This window comes from Acartia tonsa, chromosome 14 (genome assembly GCF_053477335.1).
Source record: "Acartia tonsa isolate MP-2025a chromosome 14, ASM5347733v1, whole genome shotgun sequence".
Lineage (NCBI taxonomy): Eukaryota > Metazoa > Arthropoda > Copepoda > Calanoida > Acartiidae > Acartia > Acartia tonsa.
In genome coordinates, this window is record NC_137273.1 from 42054027 (window position 1) to 42074676 (window position 20650).

Here is a 20650-nt window from a genome sequence, read left to right on the forward strand (position 1 = left end):
AAGTGACCGGGACGCCGTGCAGGGGGATAAATTCCCCACACATGTGTGGCTAACTGCCATATAGAGATGGCGCAGCTTGCTGATAACTTGGAGCGGCTGGCCTTCCTCATTGGCCGTCATGATATAGTGCTGGTGGGGATCAACAGGTCCTGCCTCGGAGATGACGGCAGAACCAGGCACACGGTTGCCTGAGTCCACCATGGCATCCACCTGGATGTGCTCCTCTAGATTGTGGGTGGGGAACTGTACCCGCATGTGGCAGGAGAAGTAAAGGTCCTGCCCTTTGGAGAGGTGTAGTTCGTTCTCTGCCAGTGTTGGGCGGAACTGCGGCAGAGGGCAAGCTGTAGCTAGCATTCCTTCACAGACCATGGTGAAGGAAATACAGGTCTCCAGCAGTGGGCTTTTCTGGAGAGGGTGGCTGCAGGGAAACACACATCCTGCAGGCTGCACGAAAATAGCAAACAGTCAGGGGGACCAGCTCGGCGTGGCTATCCATCAGAGGGTAGCTGCAGGGAAACACATGTCCTGCAGGCTGCACAAAATAGCAAACAGTCAGGGGGACCACCTAGGTGTGGCTGTCTGTGTCCGTGTCCTGGAGCTTGTTTCCAGCTACACAACAAGTCTCGAACGTTGTCCATGTCCTGGGGCTTGTTCCCAGCTACACAACAAGTCTTGAATGTTGTCCGGTCCTGGGGCTTGTTCTACACTTTTTCTGGCCTGAGTGGAAAATGTAGGTGACATAAATACCAAAATACTACTGTGGTCATGCTTCTACCTAAACACAACCCCACAATGCGGTATTTTTTCGGTCTGATGGCTAAAAGTACACCCCTTGGTTGGTGATTTTTGTAGGAGGCGACTACAAATATGCTAGCATTCTCCAGGGCCTCTGGAGTGTCAGCTAGTGCGACTGCTCGGGAACAAGGCTTTGAGCCACATCCATGTCTAGATCTTTGGTCCTGACCAATCGTACAAACCAGATGTTAAAATTGGATTAATTTTACCTCCTCTAGCCTTGACAAAAGGCGTCAGAAAGAGTAAAATGAATCTGCAATGCAGAGTTGAACAGCAAAAACTGTGGGTGAGTCACAGATTTTACCTTTTCTGGCCTTGACAAAGGCGTGTAGAAAAGTGTAAAATGACTGCTTATGCTGGGTAAAAACGCCTGAGTTGGGTTAAATCGCAGCTGGCCACCCAGCTTGGCAGCAGTTCCAATGGTCAGTTGGCGTCATGGAGCTTCTCTGTGTTGTCAGTTGACTGTCCCCTTGCTTGAAAAGGGTCCAATCCCTCAGCCAGAAGTAGAATACGGCTGGTGATGCGGGGCTTTATTGATACAGGACTGACACCAAATTGTAAAGGGGTGAAGCATTTCAACCCCTTACGATGCGGCGTGGTTTCCTGACAGAGCCCCTAGCTTTGAACGGTGCTAACCAGAGAGGTACTTCAATTTTTACAGGAGTCAAAGTTTATTTGGAACTGACAATTATAACAAATGCATGAGTATATGAAATTACAATAGATAGATAGATAATCAATTGGGTAGGAGGGTACAGTGTGAGGGGTGATAAGAAGGTGGTGGTCCATCCAAGTGAGAAGGAAAAGGGTAGGCCATCTGAAGGGGGTGAACTGGTGGTAATGCAGACAGAGTGCTGAGGGGCACGCAGGTGTAGCCGGGAAAAGGGTAGGTTCCAGTGCTGGGAGGGGGAAGGGGTGAAGCCCCTACCCCCTCTGGCTGATAAGAGTCAGTCACTTGCTGTCCATAGTTGACCGCTCATTAATCCGCTGGTAGAATTACCGATAACAATAGGATTATTGTTTTAGGATCTATTTTGAGCCGAAGGATTCTTGATAGGGTATCTAAAATTAGCTACAGCAAAACTCTTCCGTAAAGCGACAGTCTGTCCACAATATAATCCTCAATTTTTTTTTTCAATTTTGGCTTTAGTAAAAATCATTGGAAAAGCTATTTGATTGTTAACGAGGAGATATTATGTTTGAGATGATAGCATTTTATAAATAGATTAATTTTTTGGCGTACATTCCCTTTAAAACTCAATAAAAATCTTTTTGGTCAACTACAGTTTACAGTAAAATATTCCTTGTAAGTAATGAATACATCCAAAATTCTATGAATTTTAAAGGCAGCCAGCTGCAAAAGAGCTGAACCAAAATATCATGTCTGCACACTGTAAATAATTTGGAATAGCCAAGATTAAATGATGCACAGGAAAAGTTTCACTGAAGTCTTTTTTGTGCATTCATATGCTCTGTGAGATAACTGTGCATTATTAATTAATGTCTATTCCAGATTATTTGTAGGCCTTCTTTTGTTGGTTAAAATTATGTATGATCATAATCTAAACTTTCCATTTTTTGGCCATTTGAAGCTTTTTTTACATCCTTAATAAATGTTTGACTTTTTTGATCTGAAGGAGGCTTCTACTTTTCCAAAATAGGGGGTATGTTTTTACTTACTTTTCCTGTTAAAAAAATAAGATAGAAAAAAACAAAATCATCTGCCAATTTATAAGTACTTTTATTGAATTTATCTTTTTATGTAAATTTGGAAATTTTAAATCATATCAGAAGTAAATAATTTTCAAACACAAAAAAATGCTTCTCAATCTTTTTATTGATATTTGGTAAACTTGACAGGAGCTGCTGTCTGAACAAGAAAAGGATGAATTGCTCAATATAATTGGACTAGATTGGGAAGAGCTTGATTCAAGTGCTAAAAGTGAATTCAATGAAATCAAGAATGAAATTAAAGACTTGCAGGTATATTTCTGTGCAAAATGAATTAATAAAAGTAAAGGGTCACGGGTATTATGGTCTATGCTTAACTACTGATGGAGGCCCTAACTCTGACCCAACCCAATGATATCATATAATATATTCTTTTAAACCAGGGTAAAACACTAACAAACTAAAAACCACCCTTCCTCCCCCTTATCTTTATTTTATCTTTAAATTAATTAGAGGGTTTGTGAGTTAGACTAGGCACCTCAATGGTATCCACAGAACATAGTCTAGACCAACAAGAAAAGCACTTAATGTGGTAAATTGAGTTTTCGGAATAATTGTATTATAGATGCTATCAAATTTTCTGTATGCCTTGCAGGGAGGGGGTAAGGGAGAGGTGTTATAAATGCCCCCCTTAAAGTTTATTGCCTCTTATCTTAGTTGTGTGAAACACATATTTAGAACATTATCTTGCTTTTCAAATGGCACAAACATTCATCTTTTTCTGAAAATTTATTTAAGATCCAAAGTCCAGGTAAACCAAGGTATAGGTATTTTAAAATGTGTCTGAATAATACTAAATAACATCTTTTATTTGGTTCCAAACACATTTTGTAATATTGATAATAAGTTTACTAAAGCCATTGACAATTAATACAATGCAATTATTTAGGTTTTTAATGTTTTAGGCAACCTATGAGTTTGACAAACTAGAAACAACACCCACCACCCCCTCCCCCTTCAAGCCAATTGGGCAAAACAGCTATTTTTAACATTTTTCACAACTATTCTAAAAGGTTTATGCTTACATTTTGCCATTTAAATAATATTTAATTAAAATGGCCATGCTCTATAATTTTTATCATTTTTTTACTTTTCTGGGTAATAGGGTCATGGCATTTAAATCAATCTTAATCTAATTTTTATGATATTGCTTTTGAATGTGCCTTAATATCTCTATGAGTTTTTAAGATAAGAGAGTTTGAAATAGAATAGTTATTTGAATGGAATAGGCTAAAACTTAGCTCGCTCTTACTTTCTTTTTTTCAGGGGAGTGTTAAACTTCTGTTAGATATGGTCGCAAGTATGAATTATCTTAGAGGATGTGAATATATTCATCAACAATTTGATACAATGTCCAATATGGAGTTGGTGGAATGGGTCAATGAATTCTATTTGAATAAAAATCACTTCCATTCATGTCTAGCTGATTTCAAAGCAGAAAGAGTGAAGGCTTATCTAAGCTATGTCTATCAAAATAAATGCTCTGAAAACATGCAGCCTATCTTTCAAGCTTTCGGGTAAGATTTTGGATACATTTTTCTTATTGTTGTTCCAGTTTAGTATCAAAATTTCTCTGTCAGATATTTATATCTTTTATATCATTTTAACTTTTATTTGTTATTACAATGAATATCCAAGTCTTTGATGTTGCTTTGGGTATTGTGATTCTTGTTTAGAAACTAAAAGTTTTTTTTTTAAATTTCAGGTTCCTTGTTAATTCTAGAGAGTTATACAAGCTCATCCTTACTAACTACTATACAAACATCACTGATCATATTTTTGATAAAACTCCTGATTTAAATCCACTAAAAAATGTTTCTAAAGAGTTAGAAAAATGTGAAAAAGATATTGTAGAAATGGAAAAGGTAGCAGACAGTGTTGTTGGTGTTGAAGGTGGAGGTTTTATTGCAATGATGAATTCTAAAGCTAACCTGGGTAAGATAATGTTTATGACAAATTATAACAGTTTTTTCTTTCTAGTACGATGTCTGTCTGATGCATAAGATTCCAGTATTACTGAACCGATTGAGCTCTACTCTTCAGAGAATATACATAGTGGTCCTGTGATGGTTTTAAGATATTTTCTTGGGGGGTGAAACACCGCTCCCAAATGAAAGATACACCCAAGCCCCCCCCCCCAAAAAAAAAAAAACTTTTCTTTTTAAAACTAAAATTTATAGGGGGGTCGACTAAGCTCCCCCCCCCCAACAAAAAAATTAGTTTTCACTATTTTTTTAAAAATCTAAATATTACAAAAATAGGTTGATCAAACCTCTTTAGGCAAAGCCCCTAGAGGTTAGTGGCGATGCCATATTTTACAGATAAATTTCAATTTCTTGTTAATAAAGTGGCATCGCCCCTAGCCTCTACGGGCGATGCCCCAATAGTTTAATAACACGGAAATAGGGATACATATAACTAAAATAACATGGTTAAAGTATACAGCATGACCCTCGAAAAAGTATTTTTAAGCATCTGCAGCCTATATTTCTCAATAAAATATTAAAAGATTCATATGTACTTGTTCTCTATAATTTTCTACATCAAAGGATATCAAAATATTTTTTTTTACATCAATTAACAGCCGAGATTTTTAAAGCCAAAGTTTGGAAAAAGTGCTTGAGAAACTGGATATTGCTAAATATTTCTTAGTTTTTTATTAGTATATTACTTTTTATCAACCAGTTAAAAAACAAATAAGAAAGAAGAGCAAGTTTACAATTGATACATTTTTTATTGCATTTAAAAACGTTACTTTTACATATAAAAAAACTACTTTTTAAATTTTACTGAATACATTTTTCTTATAACCATTTTCCCTCAAATCTTATAATATCTCCCACTTATTAATATGACCTTAAATAAACCCCTCCCCAATTTATGCTCATTACCAGAAGGATTAGCGCAACCTTTACCAATAAATTCACGCCCACTTAAATTAATCTAAGACACATAAAAATCATTTAAATTATTAAATGTTTGATAAAAGTTTGTAGCTGTAACTTTTTGGTTTTTTAACTTATTTTGATAAAATAAAAAGTGTTTGATTTCTGTTTATGTAAACTTTCAATTTGCTACTATTTTTTATAGGATTTCTTTCTGTAAGGGTGTTTTTGCAATTTACACTAATCTAAAAATGCCTTTTAGAGCAAGTGAAAAAAGTGCTTTCAGCATGAAATAAATTTCTTGGAAACATCTTTATATAAGTTTTATAAAAAGTATTGAAATTATGAGGAAAACACGTCATTTTACTTTAAAAAACATTTTTCTTGAAAAGTTACTTTTTCCTCAGCCACTTTTTCAAAACTTTGGCTCAAAAAATCTCAGCTGTTAATTGATGTAAAAAAAATATTTTTATATCTACTTATGTGGAAATCTACAGAGAACAAGAACATATACATTTTTTGATAATTCATTGAGAAATATGGGCTGCAGATGCTTAAAAATACTTTTTCGAGGGTCATGCTGTAAACATACACAATGATTATTAACGAGGGTTAGTCCCATCCCTGAAAAGGGAGGGGATAACCAGAGTATTGATCAGATTTTATAGTTATTTACACAATAGGCGTTTAACAAACAAACAATCCCAGCAAAAGGATAGATTACAAGGCTTTGCCTCTTTCTCAAGGGGAAATCAACAAAATAGGCCCAAAGCTGAAAGCGAAGCTACCCTATAGCTGTGAAAGTAAGGGGGGATACCACACAAACATATTAGGAAAATCCTTAAAATACAAGTTGATTTAGACATAATGAAAAAGCAGACAGATGTTTTCGCTTGGCATAAAAGTATATTACACCTGAGCTGGAACTTTAAATGTGTTGTGGCTGCCGTAGCCGTAGTCATAACCATAGCTGTTGCTGTTGCCACTGCCAGTGCTGCCAATAAAACGTGGATTTTTAAAAGATTTTACAGCAGTGCAATGCTGGCTAACCTAGAAATATGGATCTCTAAAATCTCCTATGGCCCACCCAAAAAATAAATCATTTTCATCAAAGAAATAAAATTATTATGTCTAATCTTTGAAGTTTTTTAACAAAATTACAATTTTAGTAGTACACTATTAATGTTTGAAGTTTTTACATATTATTATTATTATTACTGAAAATTTAAAAAGTGGTTGTATAAAGGTAGTAAAAAGTGTATTATAATTCTTTGATTAAAATAGTCTACTATTTTCCAAAGTCTCCGAACAATCAAATTAATCACAATCATATGCCTGTGCAGTGTGCATGCACCTATACATTACATACTTAAAAAAGTGTTACAAGACAAATCATGTTAATTATCCTATTATTATGGACACCATAAAAAAAGTATGAACCCTTAACGGTTGTAGGGGGAAGTGTTCAACGCCCCCCGCCTTCCGTTTTTTTCTATCTCATTTTCTTTGTGTGAAAGATAGAGGACCATAACTCAGTGACTTTTTAAGTCTTGGAATGACACATTTTTTTAATATCTACATCCTGTCGGGCACAGGATGCCAGCAAACCTGGCTGGGTCATCCAGGTAAAGAGCAAAAATATTTTTTTGACTTAAACAAAGCATTTCATTTTACCAAAATACTAAAATATTCTCTAGTAGTAAACCATTATAAATAGTCAATTTTAGGTTCTAGGTATGATCCTGTAGGTCCTGATCCTCCAGGTCACCAGAAATCTTTAAAAGCGTACTGTGGCCGCATTTTTTGACTTAGAGACTTTTAAAATTTTAAAAATTCTAAAATTTACATAAAGATAAACATTTTCTGAAAAATTTGTTTTTTAGCTTCAAAAATAAGAAAATGACAGCCTTTTGAAATTTGAAAGGTTTTTAATTAAAAGGGTGTAGGAGGGGACATGTTCATATATTTTTAGTGTTCTAGCTCTAATAGGAGCTAAGATGATAGGGGGTGGGTCGTTGAACGTTGAACGCCCCCCCCCCCCCAACTGATAATGGGGCTTGACAGTTAAGGTTTAAATAACCTCTGAGATTCAACCCTTTGTAGACAGTGGGATATATTTTTGTCAATGATTTAAAATAAATTGAGCTTTATTTTGTCATAAAAATAAATCCGCAACAGTAAGTAAATTGTTTCAACTATATATGACAAATTGAATATCACTAAAAACATTTTAATAAATGAAACGTTTGGATTTTCCCTGTTTTCAATATCAAATATTTTTGTTAATATAACGTTTTTGGTTGATCAGTTTGGTGAAAGGTGCTTAGAAAATGTTAAGATTTGAAAATATGATGAGAATTTTTTTGTAAACACACTTACTATATTATGTATAGTGGTTAAATTTTCATTACTAATCAATTATTGTTAAAATATTATTCTCTATTTGAACTCAGACTTTATCTTTAACTTTAGGTTATGTTCCAAGATTTCAAGACATACCTGATGATAACTATATTGGAGACTTCAGTCAAAATGATCTAGTTATGATGCCAATGAATGAAAATGTAAAATACAAATTATGTTCCAATGAAGGCAAGGAAGCTTTGCAATCACCAAAGCCAGCTTTCATAAAATGTAAATCAACAAATGATGATTATGAGACTATTGTTGCTGTGAAGGATGGATTTGTTCACAGGGCTTCAGGATTCAGAACAAAGTTCAAAAATGGTTCTGAATGTCTAGGGAAAGTAACACCAGCAAATGTTCTGATTCTGTACATCAAGGAAGTCAGTAAGGAAATGGAGATTTATTCAAATGGAAAAATAAGGCAATGGAAGAAAGATTTATTTTGGGAAGATACAAAGTGAGTATTTCAATAGATTTTGATTGATATTTGACTCTAATGTATTTCTGTGAAAAATTTTTTTTGTTATTCTGGCTAATATTTTTTCCAAAAAAGTCAAAATTCCAATCATACTGAGAAGTTTGTTTCTTTTAAGGGAGAATAAGGGGTTCACTGAATATTTTGGAAAAACTCCTGAATATTATGTTATGAATCCTAAAGGTAAATTTATTTAAGAAGGAGGGTGGGAGGGTGTTCCTATAACATAATGTTGTAAACTATGAGCATAATGGTGAAAATGATTAAACCTATAAAACATTAAAAACATGAATCAGCTCATTTCCATATCTTAATTGGTTGAGGAAAGGGGGGTTGACCTTACCACAAACTTAACATAAATATGAAAAACATTTATTCAGTGACAGATTACGCTCTGCCGTACTTTGCAGTACATACAATAACACTGCTTACTAACTGGTGTACTATTAAAAAATTTAATTTGCAAACATGATAGAAAATGTATACAAGTTTTAATTAGTGTCCCCTAAAAAGTAGTAGGTTGTATATGTTTGTTTTTTGTCCCAAAATAAATAATAAATTGCTGGATGTATGAAACCACCATTGTAATGGAAGTTTAAAAAGGGTCCAGGGAAGAAATACATTTTATTAGTAATATAATTAGAAAATATGGTAAATCCCAAACATAGGTTCAACATTAAAAATCTTTATACAGGAACAGAGGGAAATAAAAACTATAAATAAAACAATAAATATTGCCTTAAATACAATACTAAATATTTTAATTAATTTTAGAGGTGAAATTTGATATGAATATACATGAAGCTGCAAAGCATGGCAAGATTGGCAATGTAAAATATCTCCTTCTTCAAGGCGTTGAAATGGATGAAAAAGACAGTGAAGGTAACCTTGATGTTAATATGGGAAATAAAGTTTCAAATATTCACAATATCCAAAGTAATGTTTAAACAACAACTGGGTGCATTAGTCATAGCTTTTAGTTAAATTATTAGTTATTGATTTTTCACTCTAAATGAATTCTATTGTTTTTCTCTAACAGACATTTGGTTTATTTCTTTTGATAAAATATAAGATTTTTTTGCTACATTGCATAAAATATTTTCTTTAAAGTTATATTTCCCTGCATATGATCTCCTGCATATGAATACTCTTGTTAGAATGTTCTATGCATTTTTTTATATGAAAATGCGTTTTTAGCTAGATTTGCAACAAAAACGTGTAAATTCTGTTAAAATTACTGATAACTTTAATCTAGAATGTTATAAGCCCCTAAAACGTAAAAAAAAAGAAGAATTAAAATCCATTAAGTCCCTTCTGATGAGATATGACAGGTTTTTGCACACATTTTTGCAAAAGGCAATTATTTTCTTTATTTGACGTTTTGATTAAGTTTTTGGTAATAATCATTTAAAAATCATTTTGCAAAAGAAAAAAAATGGAAAAATGTGTTTCTAAGTAAAAAACTAATGATTAAAAAAATTTGAGATTGAAAGGTACACAAGGATGACAACATCCATAAGTAGCAAAGCATAAGAATCATGGATTAGAATAGGGATTTAAAGGGCATTTGGTAAAATTAAGATTATTGAATAAAAATTCACAAAACCTTCTAATATAATTTCTCTATATTTTTTAAAATTTATATTATAAATGATGACTGTCAGAGTAATGGTCAAAGTAAATTACAGGAAATTCAATTTTGATACTTTTATCCACAAAAACTTTGAAAATACCAAAGATATGGGAAAATATGTAAAAAAAATAATTAAAAAATCTACCTGTTGTTTCATCTTTGGAAACAAAAATACCCCAGAAAAGCGGTCTGACCATCCTAAATGTTTCATACTAAATCATGCTCCATATTGATGAGAATGTTGACAAAAAGTTTTAGCTGTCTATTTTTTATAGGAGCCTAGATAATCACGTTACCCCAAAAACATTAAAAAATATAAAAATAGCTAAAAACCTACCTAAATGCTGAGTGACTGACAGGGGTGTTTTATACTTAATTATGCCCCATATTTATGGGAATGTTGACACGAAATTTCAGCGTTCTATCTTTTATAGGAGCCGAGAAAATCATGTTTCTCCCTCTTTGCCTCAGACGGACGATGGACATTTCAAATTATAGAGTAGTTTTGCTACAAAAAAAGAAGATTGGTTATTATTGAGTCTGAATAAGTTCAATATACTTTATTTTTATTTATAATCTACCTATTCTTGGAAGAGACATTTATATTCTTAAATATTAGAAAAAATAGAAAAACGAATTTTATCAAAAGTAATCTACAGCCTTTAAAAAATACTTTTAAAATGATAGCATAAAATAGTTCTGTAAAACAAACTTCATAAAAGTATCATTTAAGCAAGAGTTTTTCATCAGTGGCGTGCGAACTGAAGGGGGCACTTGGGGATATTGCTCCACCCTAGCGCCAAAATCGCCCCCACCCTTCCCCCCTATCCAACGCCCCCACCTGCCCCCTCCCCCCCCCTGATGAACAAAAAAGCCCCATTTTGCCCCCTCCCCTCTCCAAAAAGCAAAACTGTCCCAATGTTTCCAAAAGATCAAGAATAACCCCAAAAAATAAATATTCAATTAATCTTACCATATTTGGAAATTCCAAATTTTTTTTAACTAGTGTAGAAAAAGCTAGACATAGATAGATTCCTATTATCAAGGAGCATAATAGTTATTTCTCGCATCGTATTATAAACGCCTTTCCGCGGATATAGAATGTACAATTATAAGATTAAAACTAGTTTTTTTAGCCCGAGGTGCCAAAGGCACTGACTAAAAAAACTGGTTTTAATATTATGATTGTACATTTTTATATTTGTAGAAAGCTGGATAAAATTCGATGCTAGACATAGTTTTTTCGAATGGATGAGAACCAGTTCCTATCCACTGGATTCGAATGAATATGAGAAACAACTATAAAACATCCATGGCCGTCAGACTGTCTTTTAGCAGGTTTTGGGCTGTTTTTATATTTTACATATTTCCCCCCTTTTTTGATGACAGTAATAACTTTTTTTCCATTGTTCTAAGCATTTACTTTTGCTGTCGGTCTAACAGTCATTATATAAAATAAAATAGGGTTTAGTGCTTATTTTCTCAAATAAATCTAGCAACATTAAACTTTGTTAAACTTTTGATGCACAGACACATAGTGTATATTTACCAAAAAAAGGCAATGTAATTTTAGCTTCATACATATAAATCAATGGTCATTGTAAAAACACATTACAATTCTGTCATTACGATAGTCTAATTGAAATTCTACAATTTCCTCACACAGTTTTACTGCTTAGAAATCACGAAAATTGCTGTAAGATTCTAAGGAAACTTTAGTAAAATATCAATTTTTTTAAATCCGTAAATTATGCCAAAGAGGGTACAATTGGCACCTCGGATCTAATTCTGATTTGAAGACAAAAATTTAAATATAAATAAACATACTGGATTGAAAAAAATATTCCAACACCATTCGACGGATGATCCACATCTCATGGGCAGGGCATAGAAAATAGTTTTCAACTAAAAATACCAGTTCCTCTCTTTTTAAGATCATTGGTTACTGTTTTGAAATACTGCCCAAAATTAATGAAATTTATGACATCATGGTATAGTTGGATATTGAAATCAAACTGTCAATGTCTAATATTAATTTTTTAAAACAACTAAGCACAAACAATTACATATGTTACTATAACTTAAATGATTAAAAATAAACAAAATTTGAGTCAAGGTATTATATGATTTAGTTTTAATACACTTTTAAATATTTTTAAAAACATCATATAGCGGCAAAATTATAAACTAAATATGATTAAGTTATATTGTAAAATTTTAACAAAAATAAAAATCTATTCTCATTTTACAATAATTTTTTTTGTTAAAGTTTGATTTTTTGACTTGTGTCCTCCAGAAATACATTGTAAAATTGGAATGGGGTATTCCTATCCAGTTTTTTGGATAGGAATATCATTCTCATTTAAACAAAAACTCATTTTTATGCTAAAATGTGGTTTAATTTTGGTTTTTAAATTTCATTTATTTCCCTGGTATCATTTTTCTTTCTTTTAGTAATTGATAAAAATTCTAAAATCTTCCAAAAAAAATCTAAAATCTTCTAAAAATTATACCAGGGATATAAATGATGATACTGGGGAAATAAATGAATATTTACATCCACTATTTAAGGAGTTGTTTATATGGGAATGAAAATTCACTCTAATTTGACAAGGTTAAAACAACATAACATCATAATTTTTGTTTGTAGAACTTGAAAGATTCGGCAAATAAATCGTTGAAAATTTGGCTACATGATTTTTTACCAAATTTTACATAAAATATCAGAAAATTTGTAAAATTAGACTGTTTTACTAGTTTTTCTATCAAAGAAGGCGTCTTAACTGTTTGGGTTTTTACTTAGAGTACCTAGTTGGTGTTTTTAGTAAGTAGTAGATGTAAAATGGTCCATAGAATTTAAATATGCAATCGTTTTTTTTTATGTTACCTGTTATGACCTGTTACTTTTGAAGTAATTTAAGTTTGTTTGTTTTTTAAATTAAGTCGGTTTTATGGTACTAAAATGCTAAAAGAAAAGAAAATTGCAATTATGAACAAAAATAGTAAGATCTTTGATTTGACACCTTACTTTATTAATTCTGTTGAGTAATTATTGAAAAAATAGATTTTTTTAACCTCAGTGAACAAAAACTTTGAAATTGAATATATCATAATACAGGCAAAAAAATATGTTTTTTATATACCTTTAAAATGAGAAAAATATTACGAATCCATTGTAAGCAAAATTGAAAAATTTTACAAAATATGATAAAAAAAATATATGAAAACTGTTTGAATGTTGAATCATGAATGGCTCTTACTATCAACTGATCAAAATAAGGTGGAAGGATATTTGTGCTCCAACTTTTAAGACCATTGAAACAAGAGGAAATTTAAAAAAATAAAAAAAACTCAGATCATATTGTTTAATGTTTAATCTACATAAAATCACAATTGTAGATGGTAAAAAACCAATCTTTTTTCTCTCTGATTTTCGATCATTTAAAACAGGAAGTTTGGCTCGAATTAAATATTCTCTGAGATTTTTTGGCCTAGTCCACGTAATCATCGGTGGGTGGGGAAAAATTCTTTTTAGTATAGGATTTTTTACCATAACTTTCCAAAATCTAAAAATTATATTTGAAATAGAGGGTAAACGGGGGTCATATTGTAAAGATAAAACTGGGCGTTTTATTTCAGATTGCTTAGCAACTTTTTGTAAAGCAACATTTCTATCAATAATTTTCACTTTATCAAAAGCTTTTGTTATATAATTAACTTTATAACCACGTGATAAAAGCTTTATTTTCAAACAATCTAATTTGTTTAAAAAATCTAAATTTTCACTGCAAATACGTTTTAGCCTTAACGCTAATGAGTAAGGTATATTTTCTGTAATGTGTGAGGGGTGACAGGATAAGGGCAAAAGATAGTTGCATTTTCGCCCCGGTTTCTCATAAAGGTCAGTTTTGATAAAGTTATCCTTTGTCACAGAAATAACTGTATCTAAAAAAACAACGGTTTTCTTGGTGAAATCATAACTGGCTGTAAACTTAAGAAAGTTAAGATATGGATGGAAATCATTTAAATGTTTAATAAATTTTAAAAGCTCATTTTCACTACCATTCCATAAGAAAAATATATCGTCAATATATCTGCGAAAATGTCGGGGTTGTAGGCCTTTCCATCTTTTAAGAGCCAATTGCTCTACACCAGCCATAAATAGACACGCGAACGTCGGGGCGACTCTTGAGCCCATCGCGGTGCCTATAGTCTGTAGGTAGAAAGTATTATTAAATACCAAAATATTACACGTAAGGACAAATGTAAGAAGTATAATCAGGAACGATGTTGGTACAGATTTATCTTGTCTCTGGTTCAAAAAATAGCGGAAAGTCTCTATACCTTGTTGAATTGGTATATTTGTGTATAGAGACTGTACGTCCAAGGTGACCGGAATTGTGCCAGGCGGCTGCGGTCCGGCATCGTTCTCTGACTTAAAAAAACGCAGCATGTCAGGTGTATCTTGCCAGTATGACGGCAGGCTTTTAACAATGTCGTTACTGTGCATGTCAACAAAGTGTGAACAGTTTTCAAAAGTGGTACCAGATGCATTTTCTACAGGTCGCAGGGGGGGAATTTTGCTATTCTGTGGCCACTTCTCTTTGGCCACATGATCTTTAACAAGACCATAAAGGCGGCCCTCTTTAGGTTTGTCTGGGACCAGCCATTTAGCCTGCTCTTTATCGATCCATTGCATATTAAGAGCATTATTAACTTCACTCTTGAGGTTATCCAAGTCATTAAATAACATCTGGCTAGCTACATTTGGATCTAACTGCTCAAAATACTTGTGCTCTGTACCATCTGGGTCTTTGTGTGTGGCATTCAAAATTGTGTTCATTGAATCCACGTAGTCACAGGTATTCATAATTGCAGAGCCACCTGTTTTATCACAAGCCTTGATAACAATTTTGCGATCTTTTTGCAAAGAAATCAATTGCTTCATGGCGCTCAATAAAAATCAACAAAGTTAAGACAACTCCTTTATGTTTTTACGTTGTAAAATAAACAACCTCTGCAATATCTTGTGCCTTTACTCTCCTTATATAAAGTTTTTCCTTAAAATAAATTGGCCTTTTGCCAATTTATGGCAGTTCATTTAATAATTGTATTTATAATAGCAAATAATTGAAAATAAATTAAGATTATTCAATGTGTAATGTAAGTGAAAGTCATTACAAATTAATAATCTATAGTAATCACACTACCACCCCCCCCCCCCCCCAGATATCAGCAGTTTGTTTAAGTAATAGTCTTTCAGCAGTTAAAGCGTTGAATTTCTTGTAAGGTTCCTTTAATTGCAACGTACAAAAGTATCTGATTGAATATTCTTGAATGCAAATATAAAGCTTCTCTGTAAAGCACAACTAAATCTGACCCTCTGTAGCTATAAATCCGGTATTGTATTATCATGTTTCTATTTAAAGGATGGACTCCATTGATGTATGCTGCCAGGTATGGACATCTGGACTTGGGGAAGTTCCTAATCAATAATGGAGCTAATGTAAATGACAAGGATAATGGAGGTAATTTTTTAATTCACTATTTAATTTTTAACAGATTATTTTCTTTCTTTTGATAAAACAATAAATATAACTATTAGAAGACAAAATATTTGTTTGTTGACTCAACCCTCTGCTTAACAAAACTGTAACTAAAACTGTACATGAATACATGCATACACAAATGAATACAAAATATATACATGTACTTTTTTGTACTTCTGAAGATCAAATTTCCAAAAAGTAACTATTTCTACTCACTTGAATGCAAATATAAAGCTTTTCTGTAAAGCATATTAAATCTTGTTTGCTATATCTAAAATCCTGTATTGTAATTCACTAATAAAGCACTAGCTATATCTATGAATCCTGTTTTGTATTATCATGTTTTTTTTATTTAAAGAAGAAACTCCGTTGATGAATGCTGCCTGTAGAGGACATCTGGAGGTTGTTAAGTTCCTAGCCAACAATGGAGCTAGATTGAATGATAAGAATAATAAAGGTAATATTTTAATTTTTACAGACTATTATTGCTTCCTTTTGATAAAACTATACATATAATTATTGAAAGACAAAATATTTGGTAACCCTCTGCTTAAAATGATACATTAATACATGCATACACAAATAAATACAGACAAATATACTTTTCAAAAAATAACTATTACTACCCTCTCAAATGCAAATATAAAGATTTTCTGTAAAGCACAACTAAATCTGACTAGCTATAACTATAAATCCTGTATTGTAATATCATGTTTCTATTTAAAGGATGGACTCCATTGATGTTGGCTGCCGATAGAGAACATCTGGAGGTTGTGAAGTTCCTGATTATCAATGGAGCCAATTTGAATGAAAAGAGTAAAAAAGGTAAGTTTAATTCTACAAAGTTTTTCTTTAAAGCACAACTAAATCTGACTTGCTATACCTATACATCCTGTATTTTAAAGTGTTCACGAAGCTGGGAAAAAGTTGATATATGTCACTGATTAATGTTTTTTAAGAGTACTTTTTTGAGAATTAAGTCTTAAATACTTCCCATTTAAAAATAAATCAAACTTTAAAAAAACGAATTTAATCCCTTGAAAACATCGTTGTATTTTGAGTTTTATTATACATATCTTAAAACCTATCAAAATCGACAAATAACAATCTTTTTGTTGAAGTTTACTTGCAAATTTAGAGTAGAATAAATTCTTTTGTTACATACATATTAAACTAACCAAAAAAGTTTGTAATTTCTTTTTACGGGGAGATTAAATGATTTTTACCGAAAATCGAAAAGATATTACCAAATATGGGTATAAGGTCAGCTGATTTATAGTTGTCGATTGTGTAACATAGCACCCTCATCCTATCTCAATATTTACTACTTGCTAAAAAAGCTTCAACATACTGCAGAGCTAAAATTACGATTAGGCCCCCACATAATTGGGGGATTTTACTATAGATTGAGAAAGTTTTTAGCTATTATGGTTTTTTTATTTTGGGGTAAAATTCTTGCTTAGATTATATTTGATTAATTAACTAAAATCTATAAAAGATATTTAAAAGAAACAATCTTTGAAACATGAATTAATTTGCTATAAGCGTTTTCTGAGTACAGCACAGCCAGGTTAAATCAAATACACACATACACAAACATACATAGGACTCCACAGAACTTGATTGTTTAATACTTCAAAACATGGAATAAGATAAAGAGACAACACAAATTATATTCTTTTAATATTAATCTGTTATTCATGGATGTACATTAATTAAAGCAAGGCTTTTATCTTAATCCTAAACACAATGTAAAGATGGTTCCTGAGGTAATAAATCAAGTCAGTTACCAATAAACCTATACAAAAATTGAAATAAAATAACATGTTTTTTCAGTTATGGGAATAAAATTATTTACTTTTTATAGCTATTGAAATTTTCCCGTACTGGTCCAAACTTACAACTTAAAATACACTGAAGGGACTGCGACTTTTACAATATTTAGTAATGTTTGGTTTCTATACTTCAACTTAACAAAATCCGTTGGTACCATTTGTACCACAAAAGATAAGGAGGGGGACGGAGAATGGAAAAGGGAAACATGAATGCCCAAGGTAAGTGAATGAGTGTGTATGTGTGTGTGTGTGTGTGTGTGTGTGTGTGTGTATAATGACAGATATATAATTAAATTCGACACATTACAAGATTATTTTACGATGATAAAATGCTTTTTTTTATGTAAATACTATAGAAAGACTGCTATATTTTATGCTGAATATGAGCAGAAAATGATATTTGTTTATTCTATTTAAACATTTTAATTCTTAAATATCATGCTTTCTACAGATTTAATCAATTTTTCTTTTGTCACTATACCTGCATAAACAAAGCGGTATTTGGTTAATGATTTTTTAAAATAAACCAAACTTTTTCATTACATTTTAGAGAAAGTTCAAAGATAAATATTAAAAGAGATATATTACAAAAATATTTTCTAAGTATCAATTTTTTTGTTTTTATCTGCAAGCGAAGAAATAACTTATTTTCTCTTAGTTTAATTGATGCTCAGATTTTAACATTATTTTCATGTGGAAACACTCTCCGCATTTTAAACTGATTTTTTTCTAACTTAACTGAACTTTTAAGGCATAATTCTTTGAAAATTACTTAAAATATAAAAGAAGGTAAACGAAAATGCATTTTGAAAAATTAAATTCGCGATCACTTTAATATCATGTTCTTATTTAAAGAAGACACTCCATTGATGATAGCTGCCAGTAGAGGATATCTGGAGGTTGTGAAGTTCCTAATCACCAAAGGAGCTAATATAAATGACAAGGATAATTTTGGTAAGTTTTTAATTCTCTATTTGAAAATTTATAAACTATTATTTCTTTCCTTTTGATAAAACTATAAATATCACTATTGAAAGAAAAAATATTTGTGGGTTGACTTAACCCTCTGCTAAACATTAATCTATAACTGTAAATACATGCATACACATATGAATACATATGAACTATAAATTATATAGTGCATTATCATGTTTCTATTTAAAGGACACACTCCATTGATGATAGCTAGCTTAAAGGGGCATCTAGAGATAGTGAAGTTCCTTTTCAACAATGGTGCTAATTTAAATGAAAAGAATACTACAGGTAAATTTTAATTCTCTATCTATTTTTTTTTTTTTTACAGATAATTTTTTTCTTCCTTGTTATAAATATACACACATACTAAAGATACAAATGACAAAATATAATCATCTAAAATTAGTATTTACACCTTTGAATTGTGATATATCTATGTTCTTATCTTTTTAGTGTCTAGATATTTTGCATCTTACATAAATGTCTTTCATCTTTTTATAACATCCTTGTTTAAAAGTAAGAAGATGTCTGCTGTATGTTGATAGCTTAACTTATATTATGCAGTGTAGCTTCTTAAGTCCAGGTTTTAAATCATTTACTTTTTTTACCTTTTCTTGACTAAAATAGAAAGTGGAGGGTTGGCTTGTCTTCTTCCCTCCCCCCCTCCCTGTTCCTATAGAAGTTTCTAGGTGTGAAGTGGCTAGTGTTTTATAGAAAACCAAAATTTGTAAAAATTCTTGCTACATATTTATTATTAGTTTATTATTTTCAGTATAAATATTTTTAGGTCAAACTGCTTTATGGCTTGCAGAATTTGGAGGACAACCTGAAATTGCTGCATTCCTGAGATCCAAAGGTTGTAAAGAATAAAAATTAATCAGGGAATACATTTTCAACAACTATAATAGAATCAGCTTAAAGTGCCTCTAAACATGATGTCAAACAATACAAATGAACAATGTTAGGCCAGTATACATTTTGCCATTGGTCAATTTCAATGTATACTAGCCCTTCATTAGTCATTTGTATTGTGTGACCTTATTTTTTTGGAGACTCTGCTGATTTATTATAATGTCATATTGTTCCTTTGAGGATTATTAAAACAAATCCCTACTACAGTTTTTACTTTTTTAAAACGTTTAAAAAAATTTAATTTTTGATTAAGAACTTCCAAATGAGGGATTTAAAACAAGGGGATATTTTATAAAAAAAAAAAACCTCCAGCCAACTATTTGGTAACTCCCCCACCCTTACTAACCCCAAATCTTAGGATAATTACCACTCCAATCCCTCATTTCAAAAAAACTTTAAATATATTTTGATTATGATGTAAACAGTTGCCTAAACTATATTTTTTATTCTTGATTTCAACCTTATGTAGTAAAGTTTCACTTGTACAATGATATTTATATTATATTCAAAGCAATTGTAAAAGCTCATTTTTAAAGTCAATTTTAAATTGAGATATTTAAAGTAAGTTTAGTTTTATTTTTTTGTAAAATCTCTTATATTTTAGTGAACTAATTAAATCCCCTTTTCAAATTTTCTTTTTTTTAATCCTTACCTAACTTTAAAGCAAGTCTCTAAATTATATTTTTCCTAAAAGTAATTTTTTCACTAAGATTTTTAGGGATAATGCTTGTTGCTTTTATTATTTGAAATCTTTCTATGTTTTGAAAATGAGTAATATTATTTTTTTTGTTATAACACTAATAAAAGTTTTACCTATAGGTATATTGGAAGACATATCATATTGTAAGATATGTATACCTAATTCTATTAGATACAATCTATTTTGTGTATTTTTGACAACTTATCAATATTTAACAAAACTAATAATACTTCCATTGTTATCATTTGCTTAACAATTTTAAATATATCTTTTTTTGACAACTTATCAATATTTAACAAAACTAATACTACTTCCATTATAATCATTTGCTTAAAAATTTTAAATATAACTTTTTTTTTCTTGTGAAAAGATGTCAATATATTTTTTATGTTGCTTATTTGATTATTATATTATACAGATATTTTACTAACAACTTATATGATTATATTTATATATTAAACTTGATTATTATATTATACAGATATTTTACTAACAACTTATATGATTATATTTATATATTAAACTTGATTATTATAGTATACAGCTATTTTACTAACAACTTATATGATTATATTTATATATTAAACTTGATTATTACTAATAAGTTTTTGAATAAATTATTTAGCAAAAATCATTGTTATTTATTACCATATTTTTTTCAGAAAATAATCAAAATGTTGAAAGAGATAAACATGATAAAATTTTAATTTGCTTAATACTACACACTAAAGTAACAGGATGTTTGCATGTCTGT

General features: G+C 31.1%; 1 protein-coding gene across 1 annotated transcript; it reads left to right on the forward strand.

Annotated features, from left to right (window-relative positions):
* Positions 1 to 1042: 1042 nt before the first annotated feature.
* Positions 1043 to 19790, forward strand: LOC145305489 (uncharacterized). Its single transcript, XM_080147108.1, has 13 exons — positions 1043 to 1081; positions 2656 to 2778; positions 3793 to 4043; positions 4232 to 4461; positions 7884 to 8274; positions 8411 to 8475; positions 9067 to 9174; positions 15355 to 15453; positions 15833 to 15931; positions 16201 to 16299; positions 18165 to 18263; positions 18474 to 18572; positions 19072 to 19790. Exons 1-13 carry the CDS (start codon positions 1043 to 1045, stop codon positions 19152 to 19154), a joined length of 1785 nt encoding a protein of 594 aa, XP_080003234.1. The 3' UTR covers positions 19155 to 19790.
* Positions 19791 to 20650: the final 860 nt, after the last annotated feature.

Bases quoted from the DNA above. Each gene is read 5' to 3' on its own strand.
- LOC145305489 (XM_080147108.1), top strand. From the start codon at position 1,043: ATGAATCTGCAATGCAGAGTTGAACAGCAAAAACTGTGG. The intron at 8,275-8,410 runs GTGAGTATTTCA...GTTTCTTTTAAG, and splicing joins TTATTTTGGGAAGATACAAA to GGAGAATAAGGGGTTCACTG. The intron at 18,573-19,071 runs GTAAATTTTAAT...AAATATTTTTAG, and splicing joins AAATGAAAAGAATACTACAG to GTCAAACTGCTTTATGGCTT.